The sequence below is a fragment of the Chiroxiphia lanceolata genome, chromosome 14 (genome assembly GCF_009829145.1).
Source record: "Chiroxiphia lanceolata isolate bChiLan1 chromosome 14, bChiLan1.pri, whole genome shotgun sequence".
NCBI classification, from domain to species: domain Eukaryota; kingdom Metazoa; phylum Chordata; class Aves; order Passeriformes; family Pipridae; genus Chiroxiphia; species Chiroxiphia lanceolata.
In genome coordinates, this window is record NC_045650.1 from 2355652 (window position 1) to 2380092 (window position 24441).

Below are 24441 nucleotides of genomic sequence, written 5' to 3' on the forward strand. Positions count from 1 at the left end.
GGGAAGAGGCTTTTCCTGACAGGTTGGACTCTCTTAGAGCTCTTCCTGGGTAAACAGGCCTCCACCCAAGTCTCTCAGGATGCAAGGAGTGAGATTTCCCTTGAATTCCTTGGAGTTCAGAAGGACAAGGGGCGTGTTGGCAAAGGAAAACCTAGGTTGTGTCATTCCCAAAACATCCACACGTGGCCTAAGCAGAACCAAATCCAGGGAGTTCTGCCAGGGCCCCTCACTGCAGAGATCACTTGTGATCAAGGAAAAAGAGAGGAACAGACAGGTGGTGGTCCTGTGTCACCCAGTCACATCACCTACAGGGACAGTGCCACCACTTACGGACTTTTACAGGGCAGAGAAGAGGCACATGAGCCTCAACTGCTCCTTCTCTGACTCCAAACTTCAGCTGGTTTTACATCAACAGGCTTCTCCCCACCCTGACAGAGCTCAGCACATTCCCAGCACTTCCCTCTTTGGGCTCTTCCTTTATGGAAAACATTCTTTTCTGAGACTTCCAGCTGGTGGAACCTGCTCCCATTGATCTTGCCTCCCAGTGCACTGAAAGGTAAAAGAGCAGCAACATTTCTCTTTGATTTCTGTACTATTTGAGGCAACTCTTGTTGCCTTTATTATATTCCAAAGGTGGGAGCACACTGGTGTTTTCCAGGCACTACCTGAGGTGAGAGCTGCTCTTTTTTATAGATCCTTCCCACCAGATAAATGTTAATGACTGAAGGTGATATTCTAGTTAAAGCCTGTCAGGCAGGTGGGATGGTCTCTCTGCAGCCTGGATGGCCGTGGAGATCCAGACCTGGATACACAGTTCCAAGCTGACCAGAGAAGCAAAAAGGTGCTGAGCTTGGATTCTGCTTGGATTCATGGGAATTTTAAATACAAATCTGGTGCTGACAAACACTTGGAAGCAGCTTCAGGAGGGGAACACTGAGCACCAACCCCAGACCCATCCCACTAAGGAGCTGTTAGTTCAGGTTTTCTCATTCCATTTTTCCAAGCTGTTCTCACCCCCAGGGCTCTCCCTTCAGCCTCCAGTATTCTCCAGCATCCTGAGCCCTGGCTGATAGCATTAAAATGCAACCAAGATAATAATCAGCAACTCAAACAGTTTCTGCAGGTTCCAAAGGAAATCCAACTCCCTCATCCTGAGACACGAACCTGCTTCCAAACCCTAACAGCATTCCCGAGGTAGGTGGAAAGGCTTCCACAAAACTAAGGAGCTCTGCTTTCTGTACAGGAATTTTATTGAAATCAATCAAGTTACCTTTTGTTTTTACACTAATGCCTCAGTGCATCCTTTGAAAGGAAAGGAAGGGTTTTTTGTTTAAAAATTGTTTGTACATAAGACAAGAAATCATGGAAATGAACAGGGTTAACACCAGGCCCCCTAAACATGCACAGCTGTACAGGGGCTGCAGGAGCTGAGGGGGGGCTTTCTCCAAGCTTTACATTCCATTTACAGGGAGAGAAGCAGGTGCCAGTGGCCTCTCTCACTGGGGGGCATCCAAGTCCCATCACCCTTGGTGAAGTTTGGGCCCAGCAGAACACAAATCCAAAGGAGCTGCGAGTTTAGAGAACTCTTTCTGTGGGAGCTGCTGGGAAGCTCCAGGGTGGGTGTGACAGTGAAGGAGCAGCAGTGTCACATCACCCCCCTCCCTGTGTCACCAGGACCCCACAGCACTGACCACGTGCTCCAGCTCAGTCCCCAAATGAAGCCACCCCTTCCTGTACCACCACCCCACCCCACTTCCCTGGGATGAAGGAAGCAGATTCCTTTGGAGCCCACGTGAAGGGTGTTTCTGGCTCTCCTCTGGGACAGGAGCCCATCAGCTCCAGGACACAAGTGTGGACACCACTGCCCCAGGAGCCAGGCCTGGCTGGTGCTTCAGGGGAGCAGCTGGGACAGGAACAGCCCAGCTGAGCCTGCTTTTGGTTCTCAGCCTTGGGTTTGGTTTGAACTCTTCCCAGAGGAGCCCATTCCTGCCTCTGGCAGAGCCTTTCTCCCTCAGCCCTCCGAGTCCCCAGGCAGCACCTCCAGCCCTTCTCTGTCCTGTGGTTTTGGCCCTCACAGGAGGAGAAGCACAAGCAGCAGCTCCCTGACACCTGATCAAGCCAGAGCAACATCTTGGCCCCCAAATTCACCCAAACCAGTGCCAGCATTGTACTCATTCCAATCCACCCTCCAAAGAACAGCAGGAGAAATAACCTGGGAGAAATCAGATCCGTGACTGCAGCCGGAACCACGAGCAGCTGCCTCCTTTACTGTGCCCACCCAGCCACAAACCAAGGGGGGAGATGAGGAAGAAGTGAGGATGAAGAGGCAGCCATTCCAAACGCTGAGGTGACCCCCCCCTACCTGCAGGAAAACTCCCCAGGAAAAGGGAGATTTCCCACCTCTCAGTGCACAAAGCCCCATTCGTTTTGTTCCCACCAGGATTAGAGCCGTGACCTTCCCGTGTTGAAGCACTGAGAGCCACACGTGGCCAGATGTGCATCTCCAGGAACTGTGGAAACTCAAACCATCTCATCCCTGCCCTGTTAGTTTGGCTCAGCCCACCCCAAACCACCCTCTGGCTCCATCCTCACAGGCAGGCCAGGCCCGTTCCCCATCCGAGTGCAAAGCCACAGGGACACAGGGAAGGAAGGCATTCGTGGGGACAGGAAAAGGAACAAAGAAATCCCTTCAAGTAATCCAGCCCAGCCCACTCTGGAGGTCACAGCTCCTTCTGGGCCCCTCTGGGGTGATAAGGCAAAAAAGTCTGAAGTCCTGGAGGGATGGAGGGATGAGGAGGTGGCAGAGGTGACGGGTGAGTTATTCCGTAGGTTGCTTCTTCACACTCCTGGGACTCATCTCCAAGGGCCCAGCAGCAGCTCTGGTTATTTCTGCACACAGTTGGGCCAGGCCAGCCCACCACACACTGCTGAGAGGATGATGTAGAGGATCACCTGGGGAGGGAAAACGGGAATTCTGTAGAGAATGAGGGATTTCCATCCTCCGCTCAACTGCCACACACCTGGAAACTCCAGTTACCAAACCCCTAAAGAACTTGGCCAACACCCTCCTCCCCCTGCCCCTCCCTGCAGCAACACGTGCATCCAAGGACAGGTTTTGGTGTTTTCCAGAGGCTCTCCACACTTCCCAGGTTCTCCACACTTACAATGGACACGATGATGATGACGATGGTGAGCTTGAGGTTCTTCATGCACATGGCCCGGGCGAGGTTCCTGCTGGTTGTTTTGAAAGTGACTGACTGCAAGGGAAAGGAAAACAAGGAATTCATTCCCAAAGGAAGCTGGATCCCAAGAAGAGCCAAGCTTTTCCCTACTTCCCCAAACCGTGGCAGTTTTCTCCTCCAGAGCCATTTAACTCCTGCACAAAACTGAACAGGCAGCAAGAGAAAACTCTCCCACAACTCCCAGGAACAGGATAAAGTGTGTGAGTAAGTCCAGAGCCAGCTTGGAAGGATTAAACATGGAATATTCCCAGGTCTGGGGGCTGCCCACAGGGATTGGTCTATCTCAGAGTACTGGTGGGGTTCTCATCTCACTTCTGACCTTTCGGGAACTGAAGTGCTCCAAAATATTTACAGATCCACTGATCTAATCCCCAACATATTCCAGGGGTTAATCAGTGTAAATACAACTTCCAAACTGGGACAATCCATAGGGCCACCCCTGCCAGCCAAACCCCAGGGGTGAGACAAGTGCCTGAACATTCCTCCAGAATTTGGGCCTCCTGCATTTTACAGTGTCACAGAATTGTCTGGGTTAGAAAAGACCTTGAAGATCATCTTTTCCTCTCCCTGCCATGGGCAGGGACACCTTCCACTGGCCCAGGTTGCTCCAAGCCCCATCCAACCTGGCCTTGGACACTCCCAGGGATGGGGCAGCCACAGCTTCTCTGGGCAAGCTGTTCTGGAAAGCCTGTGGTTGTCCCAGTCCAAGTCTCCTCTCTGTATCCTGCAATTCCACTCCTTCAAAATAGCTTTTGGTCACCAAACAACCCCAAACACCCCCCAGGCTGGGTCAAGGCAGGGATTCCCAGGATGCTCCTGCCCAGGGAAAGGCAGCAGTGGCTGGATCCAGCCAATCCAGCAGCTCACTCTGCTGGGAATTGCCAGTTTTCCCACAAACCACCTCCTGGGCGGAAACTGCATCCCTGTGAACTGCACTCCTGACTCAGAGCCCATTCCCAGGCTGGAGAACATCAGCCCTGGATCTCCCAGGACACTCAGGTAGGACATTCCCACTGGACACATCCCATCCCTTCATTTCCTGCATGGTTTCCAAGAACCAGCACTCCCTGGGAGAGCCCAATTCCTGAAGGAATTCCAGTCCCTTTCCCTAAAGCATTCCCACCTGAGGACCTGGCAAGGTTTGCACACCTGGGAGCTGGAGGACAATATTCCTGCTGGATAAGCTCCAGGCACCTCTCCTGCCTCTCCAAAGCACGAGGGCTTCCTGACACCTTAGAGGTCCCCACAAGCCTCACCCCACAAGATCCAGGAACTCCAGGATTGCCTTTGGAGTGTTGGATGCCACAGGAACTGGGCACTTTACCAGATAACACATTGCTTTAGAATCACATTAAATTTAGGGGTTTTTTCAGTCCTCCCTCCTTTAGAAACACTCAGAGAAGCTCCAGAGTCTTCACAGACTCCTTAGGTGGAACAGCTCAGGTTGATTTTTATTTTAAACCAGTTCCACTTTCCCCTTTGTTGTATCATCACAACTGCAGGGATTCACATTTTCCAGTTTATCTGGATCTTTCCCAGGCTGGGAGGCAGCTGGGAAAACAGCTGTAAGGAGGGCAGGGATAAGACACGACCCAGGGAACGGTTCCCTGCAGGACTCCATGCTCCTGTGTCTGTCTAAGTGTCTCTGGGTGCTGGTGTCTCCCTGCCCTGCTCCCTGGGGTGCAGGAACAGCATTTCCCAATTCCAGGTTCTCCCCCAGACTCACCGAATCCACAAGATTCTCTGTTTTATCGATCAGCAGCTCCAGCTTCTCCCCTCTTTGCGCCACAAGGTCTGGAGAAAAGAGACAAAAATCCAGATTGGAAGGTAGAATCCCAGTGCAAAAAACTGCTTCCAACACCCAACCCTAAGCCAGGAGCCCTTGGATGCAATTCCCAGCCTTCCTGGCACTGCCAGGTCTTTCAGGAGCAGCCTCTCATCACACGGGCTGTGTTTGGGGACTGAATTTGGGTAAATTCCAGCTCCATTTTGAACAGTCAGACTTGTCAAAACCCAAACTGGTGTGACACAAAGTGAAAGAGGCTCCAGGCAGCTTTTCCCAAGGGAAGCAGGTACCTATGTTCCGGACCATGATTCCTTTGAGTTCATCGATCTGGGCTTGTGTCTCTGCCACCTGGTCGGGGCCTTTGCTCTCCGAGTGGTATTTCTGCAACAGAGGACAGGCAGTGACAGCAGGAGCTCAAAAAGGACAGGTAGTGACAGCAGAACCTCAACTAAGAACAGGCAGTGACAGCAGGACCTCAGTAAAGAACAGTCGGTGACAGTAGGACCTCAACAAACCAACAGTTGGTGACAGCAGGAGCTCAAAAAGGACAGTCAATGAAAACAGGACCTCAACAAAAACAGTCAGTGAAAACAGGACCTCAACAAAAACAGTCAGTGAAAACAGGACCCTCAACGTTCCACTTCAGATCTTTAACACAAACAAAGGCAACTCAGGTGCCTGCAGAACAGCACAGACAGAAATGGGAGTTTTCAATCCACCCAAGACGTTTATCAGTGGGTGGAAGACCAAGATCTGGCTTTTTCAGCCATCTACAGATCTCAGCCCCCCTCTGCTCCCACACTGGTGCCCAGAGGGCCCAGAAGTGACAGTCCCCTTTGGAAGTTGAGGCAGGAGCTGTGGTTCCCTGTCAGGGGTCCCAGCCCCACTCCTCAGCTCAGAACTATTTCTGAAGGCAACACACTTTGATGAGCTTCTCTAGAGCACATGGAGGGATCCCTGCAATCCCACGGGACAGCACGGATTCATCTCCACAGGTGGCCTCAGAGGGGGATCCAGTGAAGGTGAGGAGTGCCTGTGGACTGGGAATGTTGAAGGTGGCCAGTTGGAGTGCCCCAACAGGAGCAGGATACAGGAGCAGCCAAGGGCCAGCCCACGGCCTGGACCCAGCCAGGAGGATCTCCCAGCTCACCTGCCCAGAGCTTTGCTGCTCTCCAGCCCCCCTGGTGTGTTCCCTGTTGCACCACTCCTGTCATCCCTGCCCCTTCGTTCCCTTGGGAAGTGACAGTGACTCCAGTTCCCCCAGTTGGGACCCCAGTGATCCCCTGGTGCCTGCCCAGCTCGGGGGGTGGGAGCAGCACGAGCCAACCCCCAGCTTAGAGGAGCCTCAGGGTTTGCAGAACCCCAGGAGGGAAACCAAGGGCCAGTGGCATCAGGGAACTGAGTTCTGCTCTTCCTGCATGGATTTTAAGTCCCTGATCCCATCACAGCTGCTCTGCTCCATGATCACCCACCTGGCTGCTTCAATCCCAGTTTTCTTCTGGACAGGAGTTTAACTGAAATCCATATTTGACAGAGTCTAACACTGACAGCACCCACCTGGTAACTCATGGGCACAGCACCCCCTCCAACAGCTCCTCTGGAACTGCCCCAGTGGACAGTTTTGGGAGAAGGTGCAGACTGGCCCACTATCAAAGCTGGTTGGACTGGAAGCACAGCCCCCCTTCCCAGGATTATGTGTGTGCTGCCCTTGAGCTGGAGTGGGATCTCTGCCTCCCACCAGTGACAGGGATCACCTGGAAAACATCCCTGCTCCTGCACCAAGGACACGGCAGCCAGGCTGCCAGCCTGGAGCAGGGAGGGAAGAGCTCTGCCAGCACTGAACTGCTCTTGGCTGAGGCCTGGACTCCATCCATATGCAGGAGCTGAGACAGGCAGCTCCTCTCGAGCTTCAGGAACCTGGAAAAGCTGGGATTTTAGGGGAATATCAGCTCCAAAAACCGCCTGGCTCTTCCGATAAGGCAACTCATTAAACTTATTCCAGCCCAGAGCAGCTTACAAAGTGCTGAGCCAGCACTTTGTGTAGGTTCAGTCCTCACATGTCAAAGCCTGGTGGAGAAGGAAAACTCCATCCCATCACCCACAGGAAGTTAATCTCGTTTATTATGCACTGGCATTGTCGTTCCTTGCTCCCAAAATGAACTCCTGGGACTCTCCAAACCCCCTTCCCCACTCACTGTGGGCACCCACACGTGGCTCCTGTCCCAAATTCCAGCACAAACTTCAAGCAGCAGCAGTGCAAGGGCAAATCCTCCCTTTACCTTCACTCACCTCAGGGTCCTGCTTCCCCCTGCACCTCAGCACAAACCGGGAGTGGGCCAGAATTCCTACACTGAGAAGCCAGAGCTCTTCCCCTCCTCCTGCACCTGCAACACCCCCAAATCTGGCACTTCCCAGAGAACAGAAGAGCCAAGGCCTCCATGGAGAACAGCAGCACCAACACCCTCCCCAAGCACAGCAGAGCACTGAGAACTCCCACCCCACAGCCCCGGGGGGACAAGCCCTGAAAGCCAACATTCCAAGGACATCTTGGCTTTAATTCAAGGGAGATCTCAAAAAAAAAAAAAAAAAAAAGAGCCCCACAAACAACCCCAAACCAGGTTATCGAGTTGTTTGTAGTCAATTAAGGGCTCTTAAGAGTCTTCAAAGGAAGATCCAAAGCCTTTTCCTTGCAGCCCTGCAGCCTGAGGGTTTGTGCACTAATAACATTATTGATCTGCAGTCATCAAGCAGTTCTTTATTCCTTCTCCATCTCCCAGCTGGCTCCACTCATTTCACTTGCTATTATTCCCTGTAGGAATTCCCTGTCCTTCCCCCAGCCCTTGCTGGGGGTGCTGGGAGAGCAGCTCTGCAGCCCAAATCCCAGGGAAAAGCCCAAACTGCACCATTCCCTCTATAGGAAGCTCATGTTTTAAGAGCAGCCCAATCCCAAACCCAAAAAACTGCTTTACCCCCTCCCTCTCCCCCACGAAAACCCCACTGCAGCAGCACAGGGTGTTTGCAGAGCCTGGTTATCCAGCAAGGGAAGGCAAGTTAATTAGAAGACAATTAACTGATTGCTCTGGGAAATGCATCTGGTTCTAGGAGGGAGATGCAAACCTTCCTTCAAATGCTGCTGGGAATAAAAGAGATAAAACAACCCAATTATTTCCACCCTCTCCTGTGTGGCACCTCAAACCCACAAATCCAAACCCACAGCAAGCCAAGAGCTCTCCCAAAAACAGGCTGGACATCAAGGCTCTGCCAGAGCCCAGCACAGAACTCCCACACTCCAAGAGAGAAGTGAATTTCAACTCCACCTTTCCTTCCAGGAGTCCAAGAACAGCCCCAGAGTTGCCAAAAAAGTCCTCTGAAACCTGGGAATTTCTGTGGAAGGAGACTGAGAGTGTTCTGCCTGTGCAGGATCCAGGCTGGAGCCACGGCAGGGGAGCAGCTCCCCCTGCCAGCACCACAGTGTTCCACAGACTGGGAATGCAGCATCCTGAACTTCACCCCAGCTCAGGGGGGGAGGGATGCTCCCCTCACCCTTTTCATTTTGGGGTTGGAAGCATCCAAGGCAAATCTCAACTCAGGGGCCTGTCACAGGTTATTTATCCTGCTCTTGAACCTCCTTCCTTCCATTCCTCCTACGCTGGGAATGGAAATCCTCAGAGCCTCAGTGCCAGCTGGAGAGTTCACCACAGTCCTGCACTTGGTGTAACCCAAGCCCAGCTGTCTTGGCTCCTGAAAAGGCCACAGTGCCACCAGCAAACACCTTGTCACACTCCAGCAGCCACTGGAATTCCTGGGAAGGGAAGGGGAAGGGGAGGGGAAAGGAGAAGGAGAAGGAGAAGGGGAAGGGGAAGGGGAAGGGGAAGGGGAAGGGGAAGGGGAAGGGGAAGGGGAAGGGGAAGGGGAAGGGGAAGGGGAAGGGGAAGGGGAAGGGGAAGGGGAAGGGGAAGGGGAAGGGGAAGGGGAAGGGGAAGGGGAAGGGGAAGGGGAAGGGGAAGGGGAAGGGGAAGGAGAAGGGAAGGAGAAAAGGGAAAAGGGAAAGGCAGTCAGGGATCAGACACTCAAGTTCTGAAGCTGAGCAGCAAAGGAGTACCACACCTTTGTCCTGCTCTCACTGACAGCCACGTTCCCTTGCACTGGGTGGCAACTGGAACCAGCCTGGACATTTCCAGTGTTCCCATTAAGCTCTGATCTCCTGATCCAAACAGTTCATCCATCCCCAGTTCCCCCCTGAACTGTGGGGTGCTGCAGGGTGAGCGTGGGGAGCACAACCCACTGCCCGGCTCCACCGGCAGTTCCCAGGGAGCAAACCCAAGGAGAATTCCTGGGGGAGGTCTGGCTTGCCAGGGAAGTGCCCTGGAGCCACAGGGCTCACCAGCTGTGCTGCCAGGACGCTGGAGAACTCGCTGTTCATGGCATAGGGGAGGGCTGTCTGGGCTCGGGAGCCGTACGTGGTCTGGAACCGCTTCTTGATCTCGTTCAGGAACGTGAAGGCTCGGGAGCGTTCAAAGTCCTGGAAGAGAGAGCAGAGACACCAGGAATGCCAGCATGCACAGAGCCACTCACAGGGAGACTGTGACTCCCAGTCCTAACTGGTGTGTCTGGGTGTGACACTGGCACTGGGTTGCTTATCCCAGGGCTTGGAAGAGCAGCCACAGTGCTCTTTTATTACCACCCGGTGATCCCACTGTGAATTCTCCCTGCCTTGTTTCCAGGCTGCATTCCCAGCCTGGATATCCACAGTTCTAATTCAGTGCCTGGCACCTTCCTGCAGTGAGGGAGAAGCTTTGGCTTCAGCACTTCCAGAATTGAGGAGCACCAGGCACTGACAACTGAACCGGTCCCTGCATCCCCATCCCACTGCCCTGGCACTGCTGGGAGAGGAACCAGGAAAACCAAGGACTTCACCTCAAAACTACCAACTCACAGGCAGTGGGAGGTGTCCCTGATGATTTTTAAGGTCCCTTCCAACCCAAACCAACTGGAGTTCCAGGCTTAGACACCAGAGCTGTAACCAGTGGGAATGAGAACACGAGCATTTTCCGTGGGGGAAAAGGCACCTCAGAGCAGCACCCACTAAAAAACTGACAGCTGGGTTCCCAAACCTGCTGGGAACCAAAATACTCACGTCATCTGTGATGCAGAGGTAAATAATCCTGTCCTGGCAGATGTAGTGGAACAGGTAACTGCAGAGAAGTGAAAAGAAGGAAAAAAAAAAAGATCATTTGGAGCTGCCACAGGACTCATTTTCTAGAAGACACTGCTGCCTGTGGGGCCTTCAGGGGCTGGGGAAGAAGACATTTGTGCACTCCCAAAAGTTTCCCCCCAGGAAGCACTTGGAACCTCTTAAAATCTCCAGAATAAAGCAAATTAATTCTTCTGCAAAGCCTTGCCTTGTCCAGCTCCAAGGGTACAGCTCAGGAGCTCCACACTCAGGTTTTGTTTTGTAACATTAAGACAAGACCAAAATAAGCTTTAGGAGTGGGCTGGAACTGCCCTGAGGGTCTGTTTCCATGAAAAGAGAAAAAAAATCCTGGCATATCCAGCAAGGAGTGAGGTGCAGCTTGTCTGACACCACCTTGCAGGCTCCCCAGTGATTCCTAGAAGAATCCAAACAGCAGAGACAGAATTCCTGATGGCTGGTTTTCCTTGGAGAGTATAAAAAACACACAGAAGTTCTTCTTGAAAACAAACAGAACCCATTAAATGAGTTTGAGGAGTTCAAAGTTCAAAGGAACTCGAGTTTTTTTCCTGTTTCAGAAGAAGAGAAATTCTCTTAGAAAGACATCAGGGAATTTTCTGGCCGGGCTGGGAATGTGGCAAGGCAGAGGATCCCTGGAACACTCCAGACAGGAGGAACAGCTCCTTGTGCTCGTTGTAGCTTCCCAGCTTTCCTGTTCTGCCCAGTTCTCTCTAAAAATGCACTACAGCCCTCCTAAAACTCAGCTTTTTAGTTGGTTGAACAGCATTTGAGGCAAAGTTATTTCTTTTCACTCCCAGGAAATAACTGTATCCTTAAAATTACAACAGGGAAGAAAAGATGCAGTGGTCAAGGTATGTCAGAGCCCTGGGCTGCCTCAAAAATATCTGCCACAGGGACTTGTTCAGGCTCCCAAACCAGGAAAGGATGAGGGAAGATTATCCCAATCCTCACCCTGAATCCTCAGGCAGCCAGAGCAGCTCTAACACACCAGCCTGGGCAGCAGAGAGGATCCTGCCCTGCTCCCCATCCCAAAAAAAGGGCTGAAATGGGGCCTCTAAAGTTGTTTTTTCCACAGTTGTTTTAGTTTGTTTGCCACAGTGGTTTTAGTTTTCTCCCCAGCACATGGACTCACCTACTTCACATGTGCAATAAGTCTCAGGTGATGAACCATCTAATCCCAAGGGCTGTTCAGAGAGCTGGAAAAATCCTGGGAAAACCCTTCTGGATTTGTGGCAGCTCAGGATGACTCCAATGATCTGCCAGTACCATTCCTCCTAAAGCCCCCAGGATCCACAAGTGATCCACCACGTCCAAGCTTCAGAAAAGCCAGGGAAAGATTCCATAAGCCACACTCCAAAGGTTCCCCAGCTGGGCACGTTCCAGCTCACTCTGGAGTTGCATCAAACCAGAAAAGCTCGATTTTGTACCAACTGCTTGAGCTAAACTTAAATCCTGGTTAGGCTGCACGGGAATTTGGGACAGCAAAAACCAACAGGATTACAGGAAAACAACCCCAAACACAGCCAGTTTATTCCTGTTCTCCTCCCAGCCCCCGGGGGTCACTCACCTGCCATGGGAATAGGTGAGTTTGTTGTTCTCCGAGGGGATTTTGGCCAGGATCTGCTCCGTCACCTCCAGGAAGTTCCCTCCACACCAGGCATGCTTGGCCAGGATGGTGGTGCCCCTCGCCACGACAGCAAACAGGATGGCCATGGCTTCCCACTGCTGGGAACACAACCCCTGGGATGAGCTCCAGGACACCGGGACCACGGAGTTCTCCCACCTCCCCTTTCGGCTTCTGCTCCAACGACACCAAAACTCCAACGAGCTCCAGGAAATTCCTGCTCACCACCGTGGCCTGCACTCAGTGATCCCACTGGGAATCCTCCCTGCCTTGTTCCCACCCGGGTTTCTACCTGTTAGTGCTATTTTTTTTTTTTTTTATTATTTCTCTTCAACTGTTCCGTGAGTTTTTTCTTGCTGATCCTGCAGTTTTTTCTCGTGACCGGCACGAAGGAAGTGACGGTCCCACAGCTCCTGACACAGCCCCAGCCCCCCTTCCCTGCAGGGGGGCTGCCCAGGGGTGAGGCCTGAGCTCTAACTGCTCCCAAACTCCAAAATCACTGCTCAGAGTCCCACCAGAACACGGGGGGACCCTGCACACACCCCGTGGGTGCTGCCTCGGGGTTCCTGTGGAAGCAGAGCTGCCCTTCTCAGAGCAGGCAGAACTTCTGCAAACTCAGGACTTGGCCTCAGCAACATGTGATTTCTCCAAGCCAACATTCCTGCCCATGGATCCAGCTGGACAGGTCACACAGGGCAGGTGTGTGAGGGCCAGGAGACTGGGAAGGAGAGAGGGTTGTGTGGAGACCTCAGAGCTCCTCTCAGTACCTCCAAGGGAGCTGGAGAGGGACTGGGCATCAGGGACTGGAGTGACAGGACAAGGGGGAACAGCTCCCACTGCCAGAGGGCAGGGTTAGATGGGATATTGGGAGGGAATTCTTCCCTGGGAGGGTGGGGAGGCCCTGGCACAGGTTGCCCAGAGAAGCTGTGGCTGCCCCATCCCTGGAAGTGTCCAAGGCCAGGTTGGACGGGGCTTGGAGCAACCTGGGCTGGTGGAAGGTGTCCCTGCCCATGGCAGGGGGGTGGAACTGGATGGGCTTTAATATCCCTTCCAACCCAAACCATTCCATGATTCCATATGTCTCTCCAGAGCTGGAAAAACATCCCTGCTGGCACGGAAAGGGACACACTTAATCAGCTCAAGTATCATCACATTAATCTACTGTGAGCCCCCAGATTTAACACATGAAACCACATGTCAGAGCACAGCTGTGACAGCTGCTCCACTCAGCCCACACACCCATAAGCCTCTTTTCTGCCTGGGAAAGGATGACCTTTGACCCTGCAAAACCCCAAAATCTTATTTTTCACTTTGCACTTCCCTGTTTGTTGCCTGCTCTGATTTGCATCTAGAAACGTGTCTGGAAACATCTGTGTCTGGAAACACCTTCACACACCTATTTCAAGGCATCCAAGGAGTTGGGACCTCTCTAGGAAGGGACACTGGAGGGAAGGGGTGGTTTGTCTTCAGGCTCTGAGGAGCACAGGCAGAGCCTGAGCACAGGCCAGACTTTCCACCCCCCTGGCACTGCCTGACGTGACTTATTGATCTCTTCTGGCTCAGGGGTGGGTCCTACCCAGGCCTGTCCAAGCAGATCTGCCCTGGAGAGTTGATGTTTCCACGTGAACTGCTGCCCCAGTGGCAGAGGGGGTGGAGGAACACAGCAATTAATGAGGTTCAGCCTTCAATTAGTGAGGTGCAACCACCCCCCACCCCGGGGGTCTCACTTGGGCAGTCTGAGCTTCCCAGAGCCAGGCTTGGCCAGCAGCAGCCAGGTGATCTCCCTCCCAAACCTCCCACATGTTGGAGCTCAGCATTGGAAGGGGAAAGGAAAATAAACTTATGGATTTATTCAGAGAGCAGAGTCCATGGATAAGCCACAACCAGCTGGGAGCACAGAGGTGATCCCAGCCAGCACTGCCAAAGGGAATACTCATGGAATGCTCTGGGTTGGAAGGGACCTTAAAGGTACCATCCAGTTCTATCCCATGGCAGGGACACCTTGCACTGGCCCAGGTTGCTCCAACCTGGCCTTGGATGCTTCCAGGGGTCCAGGGGCAGCCACAGCTTCTCTGGGCAACCTGTGCCAGGGCCTCCCCACCCTCCCAGCCAGGAATTCCTTCCCAATATCCCATCTAACCCTGACAGTAAATGCCAGCAAAAAGAGGTGACAAACAGCCAGGTTTGGGGTTGTTCCCTTCCACGGTTCCACTGCCCTCTGACATCCAGCCTGGCAGAACCACTGACAAAAATCTTTTCTCTGTAAGATCTTCAAGGACAGTCGTGCTTATCATGGTCAATTAAACATCCATATCCACCTGAAGATGGCTGGGGAGGTAACAGGACCTGGAAAAGCAAGGGAACAGCTTTGCCCTGACACACTTCCTAAGGAAACTCCTCAGCACAAAGATATCCAAGGAGAAAGAATATAAAGCAGGGAAGAAAGTGGTGATCACTCACTGCCTGCAACAGATATGGAAACAAAGGTCAAGAACAGGTTCCAGCAGAGGCAAGTTCTTCACACAACACATCCCCTGAAGAGTTCCCACAGGTTATCAGGGAGGAAAAGTGTTCACATGAGGCCAGAAAAAACAGTTGATGGAGGAAAAGAATCACCATCAAACAAATATCACCCTGGAGCAGAATTTATCACGAGTTTCTCCTGTTCTTCCACTCCCCCCAGCCAGAGCTGGTCTGACTCCACACAGCCAGAACAGACATTCACTGACTCCACAAGCTCAGGACTGGTTTTTTTCCAGGGAAAAATACTTGAAGAGGAAGTAATACCTTCAAGCAGCAAAGCAGGTGACCCCCCAAGCCAGACCGGGGGTCCAGTTGGGGTTGGGGCTCTCACAGGACTCTGCTGCTCACTGCTCTTCTCATCCATGGAACAATTAAGAGTTGATTAAGCAAAGGCCTGTGGAATTCCAGTGCTCCCAGTTTACAGCCAGGGCCTTCAAGGAGTTCACAAACCCACTGCCAACACCTCTTGCAACGCTGGAACTACCAAGAACATCCCATGACAGGCAGAGCCAAGTCACTGCAAAGCCTCTTGGAAAATATAACCTCTCCCTGAGCCCACCTGCCAGAGCATTCCAGGGCTGCCCCCCTCCCCCAAATTCCGAATTCCTTCCAGAAATCTGCCCTGGAAGAGCTCCCGGGCTGAGTGACCTGCACACTCCCAACCCATGCAGGGGGGGGAGCAGCCCTGAGCTCTGACATCCTGCCACAGGAGGCACTGCCAGCCTGGCCTTTGGGCTGGGCTCATTTCTAAGCAGGTCTTAAGTTGCCAAATCAACCACATGCTGATTGCACTAGAGCAGGAAAAGCAGATTCCAGGGATATTTTGCTGACCTGTCAGCTCTTCAAACCAGGGAGTTGCAGACACTGGAGTGTGAGGGTCACCAAGAAGTGCTCCAAGGCAAGGCTCACCTACCCCTAGTTAAGCATGAGTAAGTTACTAATCACAAGTCCCTCCCCCTCCACAGACCTAAAGAGACCAAAAGTTCAACCTGATGCTCACAATATTATTTAAGACAGGAGCATTTTGAGCTGAAAAAAGAGCCAAAGGGGAGATTACTCAGAGCTGACACATAAAAAGGAATAAGCAACTCTTTGGAACCTTCCTGCAGGAACCTCCACCTGAAGAAGCTGTGACAGAGGACAAGGCAAAAACCAGACCCAACGAGTTTACAAGGATGAAACAAAACTAAACCTCAGCAAAATCATGTTAAATGCTGCTCACAGCCCAGAGAAAGGCAGTAACCCAGCCAGGGAAGCTGGGGCTGCCCCAGCCCTGGAAACGTCCACGGCCAGGTTGGGGCAACCTGGGCTAGTGGGAGGTGTCCCTGCCCATGGCAGGGGGTGGAATGAGATGGGGTTTAAAGCCCCTTCCAACCCAAACCACTCTGGGATTCTGGGATTGGGATCTGGTACAGAGAAAGGATTAACTGTCACCACACAGCTGGTCCTGCAGCTCCCTCCTGTCTGACCAGGCCACAGAGAGCACATTTTCCCAGCCAAAAAGCAACAACTGTGGCCTAAAAAATAATAAGTTCAACTGTCCTGGCCTTCAGGAGAGATTCTGTACAAGATTAAACTCATCCCCCTGCCACGGTAGCTTTGATTTATCCAGAGGACACAAACTGCACTTTGTTCCAGCTTCCACTCACTCCACACCTGAGCTCTGCAGGTGCCACCACTCCCAGTTTTGCCAACAAGGAGGAACACAAGCCAGGGAATTTGTGACCAGTTAGAGCAGCAGCAGCGCTAAGGAACCTGAGGGAATTCCCTGCCCAGTCCTGTCCCTCTGGATCCGCCAGGACACAGAGGCTGTGGCCAGGCCAGGCTGCATCAGGCCCATGGTGCAACACCAGGTCACAGCCTGGAACCACAAACACCACTAAGCCTCTTGAGCAATCAGGTGACTGCCCAGCACCAGGAAAGGCAGGTCTGCCCGCTGCAGCCACCCAGCAGGGCTGGCATAAAGGAGCAGTTGTCCAAGGAAACACAGCCCCAAAGCCTCCCCCTGTCACACACACCACGAGAGACCTCAGGGCTGCAGAGCCCACAGAGCAGAGGGAAACCTGAACTCCCAGAGCAGGGCAGCTGAGGGATTCTAAAGTGAGTCAGACAATTGCCACACGTCTCCCCTCAGTTAATATTGGATATTTGCAGCACTCACCCCAGTGAGGTGACACTCACCGTCACTGTAGGATCCCACAGTCCTCAATTCCCGGGATTCCCTCACCTTACTCAGGAGACAACAGCCCTTGCTCTGCCATGACAAAGCCCCCAGTTAGAGCAGAAGGGCCTAAATGAAGTAGAACAGATGAACAAGGAGCATTTTTCTCCCTGAGCAGCATCTCCCCAGCCCTGTAACACTCGTGTTACTCCTGTTAGTAACACAAACCTGTCAGAGACATCCCTGCCCAGTGGTTACAAAACTCAGGAATAAAATCCATTAAAATCCACCCCTTTGCAGAACTGTTTTCTGTTTAAACTCACTATATTAAATGGCTGGAAGTAGCCAAGACCAAACCTTCCTAAAAGAAAAACTCACTTGGGAGATACCAGGTGGGCCTGGCATGGAAAAGTTCCAAATGAGGAGGGAAGGGAGGAAAAGGATGCTCTCCTCAGGCCCCCAGAAAACACCACAGATCCAAAGAGCCCCTCAGCAGGGCCAGGAGGGATTGGCAGCTCTCAGGGAGTCAAAAACCACAGACTCCCAACTGGTTTGGGTTGGAAGGGACCTTAAAACCCATCTCATTCCACCCCTGCCATGGGCAGGGGCACCCCCCACTAGCCCAGGTTGCTCCAAGCCCCGTCCAACCTGGCCTTGGACACTTCCAGGGATGGGGCAGCCACAGCTTCTTTGGGAAATCCATTCCAGCACCTCCCCACCCTCCCAGGGAAGAATTCCTTCCTACTCTAAGGGCACAGAAAACCCAGAACATCAGAAACAGGGGGGCCGTGGGGTCGATCTCTCGTTTTCAAGTGCCTCTCCCGGCCCAGAAGATTCCCAGCCTGTGCCAGGAGGGCACTGCCTGCATTTCCAGAAATCCTCTGACAGAAAGCAAAGGGCATCCATCACGTGCTGGTTTGAAGCCTGAAAGGGAGGTGTTGCAACCCTGGGAGTTGCAAACTGCCCGAGCACAATAAAGGAGCCGTTTGAGCGCGGTGAGCTCAGCAGAAACCAGCCCAGGCTTCCCTTCCGCCTCTCCTGGGCACCTGGAAATCGTTATTTCCTTAAAGGAATAGTCCCTGTGGTTGTTCTGCTCGTTTGAAGGCCAAGAAACGTGACATTTGTGCCCGAGCTTATCCCAAGTTCTGCACACAGAGTTTACTTCAGGCTCCCTCGCTGCACCCGTACGGAAAGAAATGAATCCAGTTCCATTTTCCAGGCCCGGAAATGAAACCTTTCCTGGAAGGTTTGGAAAGGGATAAAGACACAGAACATGATGGCAATGGAACGAGCAGCTCTCTGGAGAGGTAACACAGACCCCCTCAAAGCAGGGAATGGGAATCAGGGAATTGCTGGGGTTGGAAAAGCCTCCAAGTGGTGCCAGCACAACTGGGATTATCAGTCGATTAATTCAATAATTTAACCACCCAGTGGAACATCCCTGACACACTCCGCTCCCAGTCATGCCAGTAACACCAGTAACACACCAGTAGCACACCAGTAACACACCAGTAACACCAATAACACACTAGTTACACCCCAGTAACATGCCAGTAACAGTCCAGCAATACACCAGCAACATCCCAGCTACACCAATAACACACCACTTATACCCCAGTAACACCAGTAACACCAGTCACACACCAGTAACACGCCAGTAACACACCAGTAACATGCCAATAACACCAGTAACATACCAGTGACACTCCAGTAACACCAGTAACATGCAAGTTACACCCCAGTAACACTCCAGCAGCACACCAGTAACATACCAGTTATATGCCAGTTGCAGCACTAACACCCCACTTACACCCCAGTAACACCCCCATAACACTCCGGTGACACACCAGTTATACCAGTAACAGGCCAGTAACATCGATAACACACCACTTACACCCCAGTAACACTCCAGTAACACACCAATGACACCAGTGACACCAACAACACGCCACTTACACCCCAGTAACACTCCAGTAACACACCAGTTACACGCCAGTTACAGTAATAACACACCATTTACACCCCAGTGACACCCCAGTAACACCCCAGTGACACACCAATAATACACCAGCTACACATCAGTAACACATCAATGACACCACTGACACTCCAGTTACACCAGTAACACCCCAGTGACACCACTGACACACCACTTACATCCCAGTAACACTCCAGTGACACACCAGTAACACATCAGTGACAGGACAGTAACACCAGTGACACGCCAGTTACATCCCAGTAAACATGCCCATAACACTCCAGTGACACACCAGCAACACCAGCGACACGCCAGTTACATCCCAGTAACACCAATAACACCCCAGTAACACCAATAACACCCCAGTAACACCAATAACACGCCGCTACACCCCAGTAACACTCCGGTAAGACGCCGGTCACACGTCCGTGGCACACCAGTGCCCTCCAATGCCCCCCAATACCCCCCAGTGCCCTCCAATACCCCCCAGTGCCCTCCAATGCCCCCCAATACCCCCCAGTGCCCTCCAATGCCCCCCAGTGCCCTCCAATGCCCCCCAATACCCCCCAGTGCCCCCCAGTGCCCCCGCCCCGCCCGCTCCCATCCCCCGGTCGCTCCGAGGCCTCCTCCCGCTCCAGCACCGAGCGCAGCCCGGGCCGTGCTCCGGGCCGGGCCCCGCAGCCCCCGCTCCCCCCGTGTCCCCCCGCGCCCCTCCCCGTTCCCGCCGTGTCCCCCCCCGTGTCCCCCCGTGTCCCCGCTCCCTCTCCCCCCGCTCACCGGCGCTCCCGGGGCCGCCCCCGCGCTCCGGCCCCGCCCGGGCCCGGCCAGACGCGTTTCCGCTGCCGGCGGGGCCGCGGGGCCGCCGGGACCTGCAGTCCCGGCACGGGCATGGCCGGGAGCGGCGACAGGACCGCCCTGGAGACCGTGAGAGGGCAGGGAACGGGGGGCTGAGCGCCCCGGGGGCAGCGGGGCGGGATCGGGATCTGCCGGCGGGGAACGAGCGAGGGACGACCGCGTGTTGTGCCGGGGCAGGGCCGGGTTGGGTGCTGGGAGGGTCGGGTTGGGTGCTGGGGAGGTCTCCTCGTGGGAAGGGTTATCCGGCCCTGGCGGGGGTGGAGTCCCCATCCCCGGGGGGATTTAACAGCCCTGTGGATGTGGCACTTGGGGACGTGGGTCGGTCGTGGCCTTGGCAGTGCTGGGGGATGGTTGGGCTCGATGGTATTGCAGGGCTTTTCCAGCCTAAATGATCCCGTGGTTCCGCGATTCTGTGCTTCCCGAGCCTGGCTTAGTGGCAGGACACTCTCCCATGATTCCCAGGCCTGGCTTAGTGCAGGACACTCTCCCATGATTCCCAAGCCTGGCTTAGTGCAGGACACTCTCCCATGATTCCCAAGCCTGGCTTAGTGGCGGGACACTCTCCCATGATTCCACGATTCTGTGATTCCCAAGCCTGGCTCGGTGGCAGGGCACCCTCGTGAGGGGCGTTGTGGCATCGCTGTCGGGACAGATGGTGACAGTGGGGGTGGCTCCAAGGGACACCCAGCTCGCAGGTCACATCCCGGGGCTGGTGCTTCATCCCAGCAGTGGGAAACAGCCCAGATCCCTGGGCAAACCACCCCCCCCTGCCCCACAGCCTTCCCTCTTGGACCCGTGTCCAAACCCTCCCAGTTGTCACCCCCAGAGATCCCACAGCCCAGCCCGTGGCACCGCTGGGTTTTCCCGGGAGTGGAGCAGCCGCTCCATCGCCGTGTCCGTGGGCAGCAGGGATAGAGCTGAGGAGAGCGAGTGGTGTCACCTGGAACAGGAGAGACAGCAAGGAACGCACCTTCTGGCTGAACCTCTTGAAGTTCGGGTGTTTGAGGTTGTCCTGTGGGGAACAGGAGCAGATGGAGGCCAGGACTAACCTATTTTCAAACTAGTTCAGACTAATATTTTCTCCAGCAAGGTGTTTTTCTAAAGGTGTGACACCAGGCTCTGGTGTCCTCTCTGTCACCTGCTGCAGGTGGCCGGGCCCCTGGCAGCATTTTTAGGACCCATTTTTAGGCACTGGCTGGCACTGCCCGGCTGAGGGGCTGCAGTGACACAGTGACACTGGCACAGACTTGTGGAATTCCCTGAAGGAATCTGCCCTTCGGGGAATGTGTTGGTTTTCCATGGAAGCCTCTGCCAACAGCAGTGCCGGGGGTGAAACACCTGCCTGCAGGGAGCAGGGGCTTGGTGAGGAGCAGGGAAGCTCCTGGTCCTGCTGAGATCAGGAATTGTACCTGAGGACTTCTCCCATGTAAAGAGGGGCAAGACAAGAGGAAATTGCCCAAAGATGTGCCAGGGGAGGTTCAGCAGGAGGGACATCAGGAGGAATTTCTTCCTGGAAAGGGTGGTCGGCACTGGAAGGGGCTGCCCAGGGAAGTAGTGGAGTGCCTGTGCCCTGGACATGGCACTCAGTGCTCCGGGCTGGGGGACAAGGTGGGGATCGGGCACAGGTTGGACTGGATGATCCTGGAGGGCTTTTCCAACCTCAGTGAGTCTGGGATTCTGTGACTCTCCACAGCAAAGAGGAGAGAGAACCGTGTGGAGCAGGTTCAGCACAATGTGTTCCCTGCTCTGGGTGCTCACACTGTGCTCAGGAGGCAGGGACAGGGTACTGCTCTTTGTTTGGATCTGGGATCAGATCTCCCTGCTGACAGGCAGCATTCCTCCCTGGGAATCTTTGCCTGTCCCTCTCATTCCTGGGTAGCTCTGGGATGTGATTTCTGGGATCACATCACCCTGAGCAGTCATTCCCAGCTCCTTTCCACCATGGATCCTGAAGCTGCAGCTTTCTTTGGGCTCCTCCTCTCTCCTAGGCAGGGGAGGGATGCACAGGTGTCCTGACTGGGGAGAGCTGGAATTCTGAAGCTTTCCCTCTGTGAAGGTGTTTTGGTCCCACGGCAGCACCGGAGCCACAGAGGTGGCTCAGGCAGACCCAGAACCCTCTGGGGAAGCTGAGCACAGGAGCTCATCCTTTGCCCTTCGGGTGTTCCTGACCTCAGGGGGCCTTACAGCATCTCTTCTTTCCCATTGGTGACAGATCCAGGCGGATGGGACAGATGGGAATTGTGTCACCTTCGTGCTGCACGACGAGGATCACACCCTGGGCAACTCCCTGCGCTACATGGTCATGAAGAAGTGAGTGGAGCCTCTGACAGGGCTGAGGGAACCTCTGTGCCCTGCCCTGGCCTTCTCCTCACTGATCCACACCTCAGCTGTTGCTGGAAGGAGGCAAATGATCCCAAATCCCTGTGCACACCTGTCAGAGCCTTTATGTCCCGCATGGGGCCCTGCTCCCACCTCCTGCCTCTCCTCACAGGATTAATCTTTTCCTTGGGCTGAGTCAGGAACCTGAGAGCACCAAGAGGCCTTAGTGGGCCTGACCAGGCTCCACCCACACTCTCCCTTGACCAGGAGCCCCAATTAAGTTCAGCTCAAGGTTTTCAGTCCTTCTTGAGCTGTTGGAGGAGTAACTGGGTCTCCAGCCCAGCTTGTGCTGGGTCATGGACTCCATTTGTTGCCCACACTTGGGTTGGAAGGGATCTTAAAGCCCAGCCCATCCCACCCCCTGCCATGGGCAGGGACACCTCCCACTAGCCCAGGTTGCTCCAAGCTCCATCCAGCCTGGCCTTGGACACTTCCAGGGATGGGGAAGCCACAGCTTTTCCAGGCAACCTGTGCCAGAGCCTCACCACCCTCTCAGCCCAGAATTCCTTCCCAATTTCCCATCTATCCCTGCCCTCTGGCAGTGGGAAGCCATTCCCTGTGTCCTGTCCCTCCATCCCTTGTCCCCAGTCCCTCTCCAGCTCTCCTGGAGCCCCTTTAGGCCCTGCAAGGGGCTCTCAGCTCTCCCTGGAGTCTTCTCTTCTCCAGGGAAACCCCCCCAGCTCTCCCAGCCTGGCTCCAGAGCAGAGGGGCTCCAGCCCTGGGAGCTGCTCCGTGGCCTCTGGACTCCTCCAGCAGCTCCATGTGTTTCCTGTGCTGAGGATCCCAGAGCTGGGATGGCCAGACAGGTCCCCCCTGGTTCCTTAATGTCATCACCCTGGGCAGGGCTGGGGGTTGGTGAAGAGCTGCTGGCAAAACCTCACAACAATTGCAGGAGGGAGTCCAAGGCACCATCACTGCAGTTGCTTTGCAGTGTCACGTCAGTCCTTCTGAGAAATCTCTGTGACAAGACCAACAGCTGCTGGCAGGAAAGGGGCTCTTCTTTTTGCTGGGGGGCCCAAATTTCTCCCACCTCTCTCAGCTGCTGGAGCAGAGGCACCTCAGTAACTCCTGCACTGCCCTGGGCCCATCAGCCTCTTTTTCTGCAGCAGCTTTGGGTACAGTGAGGCTTCCAAGCATCCAGGATTCCCTGTTTGGGCTCTGCAGGGCTGCCCCTGCACTGGCTGTGGTGCCAGGATGGTGCCTACAGGGTGCCAGCCAGGTCTTTGCCCTGCAGAGCTCCAGCTGCAGCTCGGGGACAGATGGGGGGGGTGAAGGTTCCACAAGTGGTTTCCTCTCAGAAAATCCCTCCCATAAGACCCTAAATCATGGTAGAAACATCCCAAGCTCCAGCAGGTCTTGGCTCCAACTTCCCTGAGCTTTGCTGTGGGGTGGCCTGGCTTTCACTGCTCCCTCTCCTCTCTCCCCTCCCGCAGCCCTGACGTGGAGTTCTGTGGCTACTGCATCACACACCCCTCAGAGAGCAAGATCAACTTCAGGATCCAGACCAGAGGTAGGGCTGGGGGCTGTTCCTGCATGACTGGGCTCCTTTTTTCATGGAATTCCCCCCTGCTCATGCCAGGTTCCCAGCAGGACTCATTTAAGCAAAGCAAAGCCCTTTCACCTCCCCTCTGCAGTGCTGTGCCCCATGGCTGAGCCTCAGAGGCTGCTCCCAGTGGGATGCTCCAGCTCCTGTTCCCAGCTGGAGCGGGGAGCAGCTCCCCTGGCTGGCAGCAGGCTCTGGCACAGGGAGCTCAGCCCCGGGTGGGCAGCAGGAGGGGGGTGAGTGGGCACACACCCGGGGGGTAGGTGGGGACTGCCCAGGGAGAGGCCACCAGCCCTTGGGAGCCACCTCAGTGTCCCTGACCCAGCTTTTGGAGCCACCTCAGTGTCCCTGACCCGGCTCCCTTCCCACAGGGGCCCTTCCAGCGGTGGAGCCGTTCCGGAAGGGGCTCAATGACCTGATGGCTGTTTGCCAGCACGTGCTCAGCACCTTTGAGGTGAGACCATTCCTGAGGAGCTCGGGAGCCTTTTCCATCTCTCGGTCCTGTGTCTATCCCCAAGGCCTGTGCTGGAGGTGCCTTTGCCATGAAAACCTGATGGTTTCCTTGGGCATGGCTTCCTTTCCCTTGGAGTGACTGTGAAAATCAGTCACTTCCAAAAGCACCTGGAGCTCTGTCAGAGCTTCCCAGCCTTTCCAGGCTCCGGGCAGAGAAGTCCCAGCACTGCAGGGTGCTGGCACTGGGCTGCACGAGTCACCCAGGGGTGTGCTGCTGACTTTGGTCCTGTGCTCTTGTTGCAGAGGAGCATGAAGGAGTACAGGGCACAGAGGGAGGAGGAGATGCAGTAGCCTTTGGAGATGGCACGGATGTCCCCAGGGATGTCCCCCTGGATGTCCCCCTGGATGTGTGTGATGTCCCTGTGTTGAATTCCCTGGGTCCAAGCCGGTTCTTTTTGGTTGTTTCTTTCACGGCTTTGATGCAAACTGTGTTTTCTTCTATGAATAAAGTTTATTAATTTAGATGCTGCAGAGGTGACACTGAATTCTGCTCAGCACAGGTGTGGAAAGCCACAGAATCATGGAATGGTTTGGGTTGGAAGGGACCTTAAAGCTCATCCAGTTCCACCCCCTGCCATGGGCAGGGACACCCTCCACTAGCCCAGGTTGCTCCAAGCCCCATCCA

At 54.3% G+C, this 24441-nt stretch overlaps 2 protein-coding genes across 3 annotated transcripts; one reads left to right on the plus strand and one right to left on the minus strand.

Moving 5' to 3' along the window:
• Nucleotides 1-1232: 1232 nt before the first annotated feature.
• On the minus strand, nucleotides 1233-19346 carry VAMP7 (vesicle associated membrane protein 7). Of its 2 annotated transcripts, none has more exons than XM_032701775.1 (8): nucleotides 19304-19346; nucleotides 11808-11965; nucleotides 10166-10223; nucleotides 9413-9550; nucleotides 5319-5409; nucleotides 4969-5036; nucleotides 3165-3257; nucleotides 1233-2952 (listed from the first exon to the last, which is right to left on the minus strand). In XM_032701775.1, the coding sequence occupies exons 2-8, from the start codon at nucleotides 11951-11953 to the stop codon at nucleotides 2884-2886; spliced, it is 663 nt and encodes a 220-aa protein (XP_032557666.1). In that variant the 5' UTR covers nucleotides 11954-11965; nucleotides 19304-19346; the 3' UTR covers nucleotides 1233-2883. The 2 variants fall into 2 exon arrangements, with proteins under 2 accessions (XP_032557666.1, XP_032557667.1); XM_032701776.1 differs by having other exon boundaries at nucleotides 11808-11962; nucleotides 19304-19323.
• Nucleotides 19344-24285, plus strand: LOC116793729 (DNA-directed RNA polymerases I and III subunit RPAC2-like). The gene is made up of 5 exons (XM_032701777.1): nucleotides 19344-19450; nucleotides 21594-21691; nucleotides 23194-23270; nucleotides 23675-23757; nucleotides 24060-24285. Exons 1-5 carry the CDS (start codon nucleotides 19415-19417, stop codon nucleotides 24105-24107), a joined length of 342 nt encoding a protein of 113 aa, XP_032557668.1. The 5' UTR covers nucleotides 19344-19414; the 3' UTR covers nucleotides 24108-24285.
• The last annotated feature ends 156 nt before the right edge of the window (nucleotides 24286-24441 follow it).

What these genes read in the sequence shown, in the direction of transcription:
- VAMP7 (XM_032701775.1), bottom strand. Translation starts at nt 11,953, where the DNA reads ATGGCCATCCTGTTTGCTGTCGTGGCGAGGGGCACCACCATCCTGGCC. An exon ending in CTCACCTATTCCCATGGCAG is followed by an intron (nt 10,224 to 11,807) that starts GTGAGTGACCCC and finishes ACTTCTCTGCAG; the next exon opens with TTACCTGTTCCACTACATCT. An exon ending in CAGAGAATCTTGTGGATTCG is followed by an intron (nt 3,258 to 4,968) that starts GTGAGTCTGGGG and finishes TTTCCCTTGCAG; the next exon opens with TCAGTCACTTTCAAAACAAC.
- LOC116793729 (XM_032701777.1), top strand. Translation starts at nt 19,415, where the DNA reads ATGGCCGGGAGCGGCGACAGGACCGCCCTGGAGACC. An exon ending in ACAGGACCGCCCTGGAGACC is followed by an intron (nt 19,451 to 21,593) that starts GTGAGAGGGCAG and finishes CATTGGTGACAG; the next exon opens with ATCCAGGCGGATGGGACAGA. An exon ending in CGCTACATGGTCATGAAGAA is followed by an intron (nt 21,692 to 23,193) that starts GTGAGTGGAGCC and finishes CCCCTCCCGCAG; the next exon opens with CCCTGACGTGGAGTTCTGTG.